The sequence below is a fragment of the Electrona antarctica genome (genome assembly GCF_951216825.1).
Source record: "Electrona antarctica genome assembly, contig: scaffold_147, whole genome shotgun sequence".
Lineage (NCBI taxonomy): Eukaryota > Metazoa > Chordata > Actinopteri > Myctophiformes > Myctophidae > Electrona > Electrona antarctica.
The window spans coordinates 102,501-116,116 of record NW_027638202.1 but is presented as its reverse complement, the minus strand read 5'-3'; the positions used below and the strand labels follow the sequence as shown (position 1 = coordinate 116,116).

The window sequence follows — 13,616 nt, the reverse complement described above, 5'->3', positions numbered from 1 at the left end:
GAACCAGGTAACCCTAAACCAGTATCTGGTACCAGATAACCCTAAACCAGTATCTGGTACCAGATAACCCTAAACCAGTATCTGGTACCAGATAACCCTAAACCAGTATCTGGAACCAGATAACCCTAAACCAGTATCTGGTACCAGATAACCCTAAACCAGTATCTGGTACCAGATAACCCTAAACCAGTATCTGGTACCAGATAACCCTAAACCAGTATCTGGAACCAGATAACCCTAAACCAGTATCTGGTACCAGATAACCCTAAACCAGTATCTGGTACCAGATAACCCTAAACCAGTATCTGGAACCAGGTAACCCTAAACCAGTATCTGGTACCAGATAACCCTAAACCAGTATCTGGTACCAGATAACCCTAAACCAGTATCTGGTACCAGATAACCCTAAACCAGTATCTGGAACCAGATAACCCTAAACCAGTATCTGGTACCAGATAACCCTAAATCAGTATCTGGTACCAGATAACCCTAAACCAGTATCTGGTACCAGATAACCCTAAACCAGTATCTGGTACCAGATAACCCTAAACCAGTATCTGGAACCAGATAACCCTAAACCAGTATCTGGTACCAGATAACCCTAAACCAGTATCTGGAACCAGATAACCCTAAACCAGTATCTGGTACTAGATAACCCTAAACCAGTATCTGGTACCAGATAACCCTAAACCAGTATCTGGTACCAGATAACCCTAAACCAGTATCTGGCCATTTTGGGGCATAAACAAGAAGTTGAAGGATACATTGAGTCTGATAAATGATTTACAAAAACTAAATTCAAATGTTTTATCTCTTAACATTTTTGACAAAATAGCCACTTTCACATTGTATGGATTGGTCTATACTGCCCTCTAGTGGCGAATGAGCACATTAACCAATTCAGCCCTATATACATTTTGGCCATTTGAAAATAGCAGATCTACAAGCTGACACTTGTGGAAGATGTGGCACATTGTGAGCTTGTAGATCTGCTATTTTCAGAAGATTTTTATGCATTTTAAATTTTGAAATGAGACATATTTCATGTTTCTGCATAATGATCGAGTACTTTATACTTTTGGTACTTTAGATTACTTTTTGATGCCAATACTTTTGTACTCATTTATATTTTGAATCTGTATATATATATATATATATATATATATATATATATATATAGTATTATTGCACCATTGATACTTTTAGTATTAAACAGTTGAGTAGTTCCTATGATGATTTCCTGTTTTTTTTTGCTATATAGTGTATATTTGTATGTCTCTAAATGTCATGATGAATTGAACAATGTGGACCCTCTTGTAAACAAGTGTAATGCTTTATGGTGTCGTCCACTCACAGTTAACAGTCTTTGTATTGAGTTGTGATTGAAATGTACTGTAATTCTGCAAACTGTTAATAAATACTTAAATCAATCAATCAATCAATCAATCAATCAATCAATCAATCAATCAATCAATCAATCCACCACTGAAACAATATCATTATAATTATAAATCAGTGGTTCCCAAAGTGGGGTCCGGGGACCCCCAGGGGTCCTTGAGGGAGTTCCAGGGGGTCCCCAGCTGGAACCAAATGGACCCTTATGGGTCTGTAACTCTGAGAGTGTAACACATGGAACCAAATGGACCCTTATGGGTCTGTAACTCTGAGAGTGTACAAATTGTACAAATTGTACAATTAAATTAATATTGATTTTACAATATAAATTGGGGGTCCCAGAGATAGAAATGCCATTAAATGGGGGTCCGTAGAATAATGCATGTCAAACTGGGGGTCCTTGAAATTAAACGGTTTGAGAATCACTGCTAGAGCCGTAAACATCTTCTCTTATGGGGGTCCCTGGCATTTCTTTTCAAATGGGGGTCCCTGGCATATCTCTTAAAATGGGGGCCCCTGGCATATCTCTTCAAATGGGGGCCCCTGGCATATCTCTTCAAATGGGGGTCCGCGGGGCTAATTAGCGTCAATGTGGGGGTCCTTGACAATGATGTTTTTAGACAGTACACTGTAGCTTTAAGAAAACGCAAAGCCTCGCGAGAAGCTCGCGCCGGCTGTGTATCTGACCGTTGATTACGTCACGGCTCAATGGCTGCCGCTGGAGGAAAATAAACTAAAGGTACTTTTATGATTTTATTGACGAATTTAAGGGATTTAAAACAGGAAAAACCAGCAACGTTTCTGTCACAACGTCGTCTTTGGGCTTAATAACGGCTCTTAATTACGTCAAGCTTTTAATATGGAATGTTTTTTATTATTATCTCACTCTTATTTCCGTTAGTAAAAAAAACAAAAGCGGACCAAAAACCTCCGACCTTCGAAATAAGAGCACAATGTTTTAGCGCGCCTTTATTTCCCGGTTAAACGTCTCGCCACGGCTCTTATTTTATAACATCTGTTTATTTACCTTAAACATTTACACTGGTTTAAAGTTTAACACCTTTTAAAACACACACACACACACACACACACACACACTGCTGCAACAACACGAGCTAATGTTAGCATTGTGTACATTAGCAGGCCCGTGTGTGTGTGTGTGTGTGTGTGTGTGTGTGTAAGGTGATGACGGGAGCTTTTATTTTCTAAAAGAACATTAAAAGCCTGTTGCTATAGAAGTAATCCAGCTGTTGTTGAATTGATACATTTTATTTAGTTGTTATTTCTACTATAAAAGTGCTTATTTGTAATAGTCCATCCATGTTGTGGTCTTTAGTGTATTTGGTGTAATGCTTTATGGTGTCTTTCCCTCATTTTGAATGAACGGACTTACAAAATGAGTAACACATAATTTCATAAAGAGGACCATAACAGGACAGGTCTGTAACCAAATGGACCCTTAAGGTCTGTAACCAAATGGACCCTTACAGGTCTGTAACCAAATGAAATGAAATGAAATGATTACTATATTTACCCAGGGTATCTGGGCTAAGCTCAAGAACTTGTTTCCAGCCAGGCCCTGCTCATAGAACACATTTAATCGTAGTGGTTCAATGCATTGTTCAAGGGCACTTCAGCGGTGGTAATTTTAACGTGTCGGACCGCTGATTCGAACTGGCGACCTTCCGGTATCAAGACCGCTCCACAATCCGTTCGGCCACCGCTGCCAAATGGACACTTAAGGTCTGTAACCAAATGTAACCTTACAGGTTTTTTGATTGATTGATTGATTGAAATATTTATTAACAGTTTGCAGAATTACAGTACATTTCAAGCACAAACTCAGTACAAAGACTGTTAACTGTGAGTGGATGACACCATAAAGCATTACACTTGTTTACAAGAGGGTCCACCTTGTTCAATTCATCAAAACAATTAGAGACGTACAAATAGACACTTCTATATAGACAAAGAACAGAACATGAATTCATCATAGAGGTAAAAAGGGAAAAGAAACATATACAGTGAGAAATAATTTAGTCCCTTGTTTGTGCCGAATCTGGGTTGTACATAGTTCGTTGCACTCCCTCTGGTGTTGTGTGTGTGGACTTCGTTGACATTAAGGAAGTATTTAGACAGGTACATGGGTATCTTAGTGAAGTATTTAGACGGGTACATGGGTATCTTAGTGAAGTATTTAGACAGGTACATGGGTATCTTAGTGAAGTATTTAGACAGGTACATGGGTATCTTAGTGAAGTATTTAGACAGGTACACAGGTATCTTAGTGAAGTATTTAGACAGGTACATGCTATCTTAGTGAAGTATTTAGACAGGTACATGGGTATCTTAGTGAAGTATTTAGACAGGTACATGGGTATCTTAGTGAAGTATTTAGACAGGTACACGGGGATATCTTAGTGAAGTATTTAGACAGGTACATGCTATCTTAGTGAAGTATTTAGACAGGTACATGGGTATCTTAGTGAAGTATTTAGACAGGTACATGGGTATCTTAGTGAAGTATTTAGACAGGTACATGGGTATCTTAGTGAAGTATTTAGACAGGTACATGGGTATCTTAGTGAAGTATTTAGACAGGTACATGGGTATCTTAGTGAAGTATTTAGACAGGTACATGGGTATCTTAGTGAAGTATTTAGACAGGTACATGGGTATCTTGGTGAAGTATTTAGACAGGTACATGGGTATCTTTGTGAAGTATTTAGACAGGTACATGGGTATCTTAGTGAAGTATTTAGACAGGTACATGGGTATCTTATCTTAGTGAAGTATTTAGACAGGTACATGGGTATCTTGGTGAAGTATTTAGACAGGTACATGGGTATCTTGGTGAAGTATTTAGACAGGTACATGGGTATCTTGGTGAAGTATTTAGACAGGTACATTGGTATCTTGGTGAAGTATTTAGACGGGTACATGGGTATCTTGGTGAAGTATTTAGACGGGTACATGGGTATCTTAGTGAAGTATTTAGACAGGTACATGGGTATCTTAGTGAAGTATTTAGACAGGTACATGGGTATCTTGGTGAAGTATTTAGACAGGTACATGGGTATCTTGGTGAAGTATTTAGACAGGTACATGGGTATCTTAGTGAAGTATTTAGACAGGTACATGGGTATCTTGGTGAAGTATTTAGACAGGTACATGGGTATCTTAGTGAAGTATTTAGACAGGTACATGCTATCTTAGTGAAGTATTTAGACAGGTACATGGGTATCTTAGTGAAGTATTTAGACAGGTACATGGGTATCTTAGTGAAGTATTTAGACAGGTACATGGGTATCTTAGTGAAGTATTTAGACAGGTACATGGGTATCTTAGTGAAGTATTTAGACAGGTACATGGGTATCTTAGTGAAGTATTTAGACAGGTACATGGGTATCTTAGTGAAGTATTTAGACAGGTACATGGGTATCTTGGTGAAGTATTTAGACAGGTACATGGGTATCTTTGTGAAGTATTTAGACAGGTACATGGGTATCTTATCTTAGTGAAGTATTTAGACAGGTACATGGGTATCTTGGTGAAGTATTTAGACAGGTACATGGGTATCTTGGTGAAGTATTTAGACAGGTACATGGGTATCTTGGTGAAGTATTTAGACAGGTACATTGGTATCTTGGTGAAGTATTTAGACGGGTACATGGGTATCTTGGTGAAGTATTTAGACGGGTACATGGGTATCTTAGTGAAGTATTTAGACAGGTACATGGGTATCTTGGTGAAGTATTTAGACAGGTACATGGGTATCTTAGTGAAGTATTTAGACAGGTACATGCTATCTTAGTGAAGTATTTAGACAGGTACATGGGTATCTTAGTGAAGTATTTAGACAGGTACATGGGTATCTTAGTGAAGTATTTAGACAGGTACATGGGTATCTTAGTGAAGTATTTAGACAGGTACATGGGTATCTTAGTGAAGTATTTAGACAGGTACATGGGTATCTTAGTGAAGTATTTAGACAGGTACATGGGTATCTTAGTGAAGTATTTAGACAGGTACATGGGTATCTTGGTGAAGTATTTAGACAGGTACATGGGTATCTTTGTGAAGTATTTAGACAGGTACATGGGTATCTTATCTTAGTGAAGTATTTAGACAGGTACATGGGTATCTTGGTGAAGTATTTAGACAGGTACATGGGTATCTTGGTGAAGTATTTAGACAGGTACATGGGTATCTTGGTGAAGTATTTAGACAGGTACATTGGTATCTTGGTGAAGTATTTAGACGGGTACATGGGTATCTTGGTGAAGTATTTAGACGGGTACATGGGTATCTTAGTGAAGTATTTAGACAGGTACATGGGTATCTTAGTGAAGTATTTAGACAGGTACATGGGTATCTTGGTGAAGTATTTAGACAGGTACATGGGTATCTTAGTGAAGTATTTAGACAGGTACATGGGTATCTTGGTGAAGTATTTAGACGGGTACATGGGTATCTTGGTGAAGTATTTAGACAGGTACATGGGTATCTTAGTGAAGTATTTAGACAGGTACATGGGTATCTTGGTGAAGTATTTAGACAGGTACATGGGTATCTTGGTGAAGTATTTAGACAGGTACATGGGTATCTTAGTGAAGTATTTAGACAGGTACATGGGTATCTTAGTGAAGTATTTAGACAGGTACATGGGTATCTTAGTGGTGTATCGAACTAGTCTGTAACTACTAGTGTTCAAATGGAACCAAAATACCAAATGGACCCTTACAGGTCTGTAACTCTGATAGTGTAACACGTGATGGAACCAAATGGACCCTTACAGTTCTGTAACTCTGAGGGTGTTCAATTGGAACCAAATGGACCCTTACGGGTCCATTTGGTTCAATTTGTACTCCTAATATTCCATACATAGTGTGGTAGTAAATCAGTACTAGTTGGACTCCTAATATTCCATACATAGTGTGGTAGTAAATCAGTACTAGTTGGACTCCTAATATTCCATACATAGTGTGGTAGTAAATCAGTACTAGTTGGACTCCTAATATTCCATACATAGTGTGGTAGTAAATCAGTACTAGTCGGACTCCCAATATTCCATACATAGTGTGGTAGTAAATCAGTACTAGTTGGACTCCTAATATTCCATACATAGTGTGGTAGTAAATCAGTACTAGTTGGACTCCTAATATTCCATACATAGTGTGGTACTAAATCAGTACTAGTTGGACTCCTAATATGCCATACATAGTGTGGTAGTAAATCAGTACTAGTTGGACTCCTAATATTCCATACATAGTGTGGTAGTAAATCAGTACTAGTTGGACTCCTAATATTCCATACATAGTGTGGTAGTAAATCAGTACTAGTTGGACTCCTAATATTCCATACATAGTGTGGTAGTAAATCAGTACTAGTTGGACTCCTAATATTCCATACATAGTGTGGTAGTAAATCAGTACTAGTTGGACTCCTAATATTCCATACATAGTGTGGTAGTAAATCAGTACTAGTTGGACTCCTAATATTCCATACATAGTGTGGTACTAAATCAGTACTAGTTGGACTCCTAATATGCCATACATAGTGTGGTAGTAAATCAGTACTAGTTGGACTCCTAATATTCCATACATAGTGTGGTAGTAAATCAGTACTAGTTGGACTCCTAATATTCCATACATAGTGTGGTAGTAAATCAGTACTAGTTGGACTCCTAATATTCCATACATAGTGTGGTAGTAAATCAGTACTAGTTGGACTCCTAATATTCCATACATAGTGTGGTAGTAAATCAGTACTAGTTGGACTCCTAATATTCCATACATAGTGTGGTAGTAAATCAGTACTAGTTGGACTCCTAATATTCCATACATAGTGTGGTAGTAAATCAGTACTAGTTGTACTCTTAATATTCCATACATAGTGTGGTACTAAATCAGTACTAGTTGTACTCCTAATATTCCATACATAGTGTGGTAGTAAATCAGTACTAGTTGGACTCCTAATATTCCATACATAGTGTGGTAGTAAATCAGTACTAGTTGGACTCCTAATATTCCATACATAGTGTGGTAGTAAATCAGTACTAGTTGGACTCCTAATATTCCATACATAGTGTGGTAGTAAATCAGTACTAGTTGGACTCCTAATATTCCATGCATAGTGTGGTAGTAAATCAGTACTAGTTGGACTCCTAATATTCCATACATAGTGTGGTACTAAATCAGTACTAGTTGGACTCCTAATATGCCATACATAGTGTGGTAGTAAATCAGTACTAGTTGGACTCCTAATATTCCATACATAGTGTGGTAGTAAATCAGTACTAGTTGGACTCCTAATATTCCATACATAGTGTGGTAGTAAATCAGTACTAGTTGGACTCCTAATATTCCATACATAGTGTGGTAGTAAATCAGTACTAGTTGGACTCCTAATATTCCATACATAGTGTGGTAGTAAATCAGTACTAGTTGGACTCCTAATATTCCATACATAGTGTGGTAGTAAATCAGTACTAGTTGGACTCCTAATATTCCATACATAGTGTGGTACTAAATCAGTACTAGTTGGACTCCTAATATGCCATACATAGTGTGGTAGTAAATCAGTACTAGTTGGACTCCTAATATTCCATACATAGTGTGGTAGTAAATCAGTACTAGTTGGACTCCTAATATTCCATACATAGTGTGGTAGTAAATCAGTACTAGTTGGACTCCTAATATTCCATACATAGTGTGGTAGTAAATCAGTACTAGTTGGACTCCTAATATTCCATACATAGTGTGGTAGTAAATCAGTACTAGTTGGACTCCTAATATTCCATACATAGTGTGGTAGTAAATCAGTACTAGTTGGACTCCTAATATTCCATACATAGTGTGGTACTAAATCAGTACTAGTTGGACTCCTAATATGCCATACATAGTGTGGTAGTAAATCAGTACTAGTTGGACTCCTAATATTCCATACATAGTGTGGTAGTAAATCAGTACTAGTTGGACTCCTAATATTCCATACATAGTGTGGTAGTAAATCAGTACTAGTTGGACTCCTAATATTCCATACATAGTGTGGTAGTAAATCAGTACTAGTTGGACTCCTAATATTCCATACATAGTGTGGTAGTAAATCAGTACTAGTTGGACTCCTAATATTCCATACATAGTGTGGTAGTAAATCAGTACTAGTTGGACTCCTAATATTCCATACATAGTGTGGTAGTAAATCAGTACTAGTTGTACTCTTAATATTCCATACATAGTGTGGTACTAAATCAGTACTAGTTGTACTCCTAATATTCCATACATAGTGTGGTAGTAAATCAGTACTAGTTGGACTCCTAATATTCCATACATAGTGTGGTAGTAAATCAGTACTAGTTGGACTCCTAATATTCCATACATAGTGTGGTAGTAAATCAGTACTAGTTGGACTCCTAATATTCCATACATAGTGTGGTAGTAAAGCAGTACTAGTTGGACTCCTAATATTCCATACATAGTGTGGTAGTAAATCAGTACTAGTTGGACTCCTAATATTCCATACATAGTGTGGTACTAAATCAGTACTAGTTGGACTCCTAATATGCCATACATAGTGTGGTAGTAAATCAGTACTAGTTGGACTCCTAATATTCCATACATAGTGTGGTAGTAAATCAGTACTAGTTGGACTCCTAATATTCCATACATAGTGTGGTACTAAATCAGTACTAGTTGGACTCCTAATATGCCATACATAGTGTGGTAGTAAATCAGTACTAGTTGGACTCCTAATATTCCATACATAGTGTGGTAGTAAATCAGTACTAGTTGGACTCCTAATATTCCATACATAGTGTGGTACTAAATCAGTACTAGTTGTACTCCTAATATTCCATACATAGTGTGGTAGTAAATCAGTACTAGTTGGACTCCTAATATTCCATACATAGTGTGGTAGTAAATCAGTACTAGTTGGACTCCTAATATTCCATACATAGTGTGGTCGTAAATCAGTACTAGTTGGACTCCTAATATTCCATACATAGTGTGGTAGTAAATCAGTACTAGTCGGACTCCTAATATTCCATACATAGTGTTGTAGTAAATCAGTACTAGTCGGACTCCTAATATTCCATACATAGTGTGGTAGTAAATCAGTACTAGTCGGACTCCTAATATTCCATACATAGTGTGGTAGTAAATCAGTACTACTCGGACTCCTAATATTCCATACATAGTGTTGTAGTAAATCAGTACTAGTTGGACTCCTAATATTCCATACATGGTGTGGTAGTAAATCAGTACTAGTTGGACTCCTAATATTCCATACATGGTGTGGTAGTAAATCAGTACTAGTTGGACTCCTAATATTCCATACATGGTGTGGTACTAAATCAGTACTAGTTGGACTCCTAATATGCCATACATAGTGTGGTAGTAAATCAGTACTAGTTGGACTCCTAATATTCCATACATAGTGTGGTAGTAAATCAGTACTAGTTGGACTCCTAATATTCCATACATAGTGTGGTACTAAATCAGTACTAGTTGGACTCCTAATATTCCATACATAGTGTGGTAGTAAATCAGTACTAGTTGGACTCCTAATATTCCATACATAGTGTGGTAGTAAATCAGTACTAGTTGGACTCCTAATATTCCATACATAGTGTGGTAGTAAATCAGTACTAGTTGGACTCCTAATATTCCATACATAGTGTGGTAGTAAATCAGTACTAGTTGGACTCCTAATATTCCATACATAGTGTGGTAGTAAAGCAGTACTAGTTGGACTCCTAATATTCCATACATAGTGTGGTAGTAAAGCAGTACTAGTTGGACTCCTAATATTCCATACATAGTGTGGTAGTAAATCAGTACTAGTCGGACTCCTAATATTCCATACATAGTGTTGTAGTAAATCAGTACTAGTCGGACTCCTAATATTCCATACATAGTGTGGTAGTAAATCAGTACTAGTTGGACTCCTAATATTCCATACATAGTGTGGTAGTAAATCAGTACTAGTTGGACTCCTAATATTCCATACATAGTGTTGTAGTAAATCAGTACTAGTTGGACTCCTAATATTCCATACATAGTGTGGTAGTAAATCAGTACTAGTTGGACTCCTAATATTCCATACATAGTGTGGTAGTAAAGCAGTACTAGTTGGACTCCTAATATTCCATACATAGTGTGGTAGTAAATCAGTACTAGTTGGACTCCTAATATTCCATACATAGTGTGGTAGTAAATCAGTACTAGTTGGACTCCTAATATTCCATACATAGTGTGGTAGTAAATCAGTACTAGTCGGACTCCTAATATTCCATACATAGTGTGGTAGTAAATCAGTACTAGTTGGACTCCTAATATTCCATACATAGTGTCGTAGTAAATCAGTACGTAAAATAGCAGATCTACAAGCTCGTAGCGCAGCACTCGATGCTTGTAGATGCCTGTAGATTTGCTATTTTTTTTAAATCGCGAAACTGTGGCGCAAATCTTTGAATATATATATATTCCTTCACAGTAAACGTTTTTCACTCATATCTTTGCTTCTGGGAGGGGGTCCCTGGGAGGGGGTCCCTGGGAGGGGGGTCCCTGGGAGGGGGTCCCTGGAACAACATATTCTCAGATGGGGGTCGGCGACCAATTACATTATAGCTTTGGGGGTCCTCAACATGAAATAGTTTGAGAACCACTGACATAGAAACATGAGGTTTTAACCCTGTGAGAACCACTGACATAGAAACATGAGGTTTTAACCCTGTGAGAACCACTGACATAGAAACATGAGGTTTTAACCCTGTGAGAACCACTGACATAGAAACATGAGGTTTTAACCCTGTGAGAACCACTGACATAGAAACATGAGGTTTTAACCCTGTGAGAACCACTGACATAGAAACATGAGGCATTTCAGAAAACTGTCAGGATTTAGAAGGCGATTTGTAGAATGTGGTCTCAGGTCTGAATGGGTTAAATCAACCATATACACACACGTCAAAGCATAATGGAACACTTGTTTCCATTGTGGTCCTGCAATGTAGTTAGACTATGTTTCATTGTTGTCTTTGCATTAACTGTTTGTTTGTTATCGATGGATTCGTATTTATTATTTAATTTCTGTCAAATAAGGAGTTTTTTTGCCAGGCTATTTGCATCACCGCTGTCTTTTGGTCTTAATCTTTCTATCTTGCCTCCAGTCGTCAACAGGAAGCCGTGTCTTGCCTCCAGTCGTCAACAGGAAGCCGTGTCTTGCGTCCAGTCGTCAACAGGAAGCCGTGTGGGCGGTGGTCATAGCGATGACATCGTCACATGGCGCGGCGCAGCGCCACAGCGCCCTCCTGCTGCAGCGTCTGCAGCGGCAGCGCGAGGAGGACTTCCTGTGTGATGTCACCGTGGCGGTGCGCGGACACGGAGAGTTCCGCGCGCACCGCAGCGTGCTCGCCGCCTTCAGCGTCTACTTCAGCTCCCAGACCACCGGGGTGTCCCTGGACCCCCACGACCACGAGGTCAGGGGTCAAGCAGGAGGGGTCGTCATGAGCCTGGACCCCGGCACGGTCAGCCGCTACGCCCTGGAGAAGCTGCTGGAGTTCGTCTACACGGGAGAGATGAGCGCCCTCACCAGGTCAGGATGAATCACTGCATCCTTTTACATTAGTTTCAGTCATTTAGTCCCTGGGATAGTTTTCATTTAGTCTTTGTCACATTTTAGTCACATTTTAGTCACCTGGAAATGTCTTAGTGTTTAGAGTCTAGTTTCAGTCGACTAAATATCGGAAGATTTTGTTTAGTCGACTAAATCTGTGGTTGATTCAGTCGAATAAAATGTTTTTTGGCGGTGCCTTGATGCCGTCGTAATGACTGCATAGCCGATCTACAAGCTCGTAGGGCTTGTAGATCTGCTATTTTCAGCATGCAACCAAGTGTAAAATTACTTATACTGGATCTCTTGTCCACTAGTCCCTGACGAAATTGTCAGTATATTTAGTCTTAGTTTTAGTCATCATTGCTTAGTTTTCATTTAGTTTCCATTTAGTTTTCGTCAGTGGAAAAAGGTAGTCGACGAACATTTTTCGTCATAGTTTTAGGTCACATTCTCACCTAATACTTTGGTAGAATCGAATTGCGAATGGGCGGAGAATTTGGATTCTTGCATATTTAATTTGCTGCGGTTTGCCTTCACACTGGCTGTGTCAGGCTGGCTGTGTCAGGGTTAGGGTTAGGGTTAGGACACTGGCTGTGTCAGGGTTAGGGTTAGGGTTAGGACCCACTGGCTGTGTCAGGCGCAGCAAGGAAACACTGGCTGTGTCAGGGTTAGGGTTAGGGTTAGGACACTGGCTGTGTCAGGGTTAGGGTTAGGGTTAGGACACTGGCTGTGTCAGGGTTAGGGTTAGGGTTAGGACACTGGCTGTGTCAGGGTTACGGTTAGGGTTAGGACACTGGCTGTGTCAGGGTTAGGGTTAGGACCCACTGGCTGTGTCAGGGTTAGGGTTAGGGTTAGGACACTGGCTGTGTCAGGGTTTGGGTTAGGGTTAGGACCCACTGGCTGTGTCAGGGTTAGGGTTAGGGTTAGGACACTGGCTGTGTCAGGGTTTGGGTTAGGGTTAGGACCCACTGGCTGTGTCAGGGTTAGGGTTAGGGTTAGGACACTGGCTGTGTCAGGGTTTGGGTTAGGGTTAGGACCCACTGGCTGTGTCAGGGTTAGGGTTAGGGTTAGGACACTGGCTGTGTCAGGGTTAGTGCGTGCGTGCGTGCGTGCGTGCGTGCGTGCGTGCGTGTAGCCTACTCCCAGGGTCCCATTGATGATCCGATCACAATTGTTATGCATATGCCATGTTAGCTATACAGTTTATAGATCATGCTGAGCTAAACATGTGTTTTAATTTTGAAGTATTTATATTTAAACAAGATGAAGAAAGTCTCCACTCTCCACTCGGATCCCCACACAGTGACAGGCCTCCATGTTTACGCACGATAGACAGACAGAATATTCTGTACACTGCAGTGTTTTTTATGTGTTTCCTTAACCGTTTCGGCGCCATTGCCGAAGGTCTTTGTCAATTGAAGCCTAATTTTGATACTAACACTTAGCGCCATTAATTGAGTTTTTATAGTGGATTAATTCGAGCGACCAACAATGCTACTCACGTTAGCATCGGGTAGCTAGTTGTTGTTGTCACAAGACTCCGTCGCACATCTTAGATCATCGGCACCATAAGAATCCATTCTATCCCTTTCAGTCCACGA

General features: G+C 39.4%; 1 protein-coding gene across 1 annotated transcript in view; it reads left to right on the top strand.

The window, feature by feature from the left end:
• The first annotated feature begins 2,053 nt into the window (after positions 1-2,053).
• Positions 2,054-13,616, top strand: part of mynn (myoneurin) — a 57,705-nt gene continuing 46,142 nt past the window's right edge. Inside the window, exons 1-2 of the mRNA XM_079531201.1 lie at positions 2,054-2,134; positions 11,570-11,994. Coding sequence (XP_079387327.1) covers positions 11,669-11,994 — 326 coding nt within the window. The 5' untranslated portion in view covers positions 2,054-2,134; positions 11,570-11,668. The remainder of the gene's footprint in view (positions 2,135-11,569; positions 11,995-13,616) is intronic.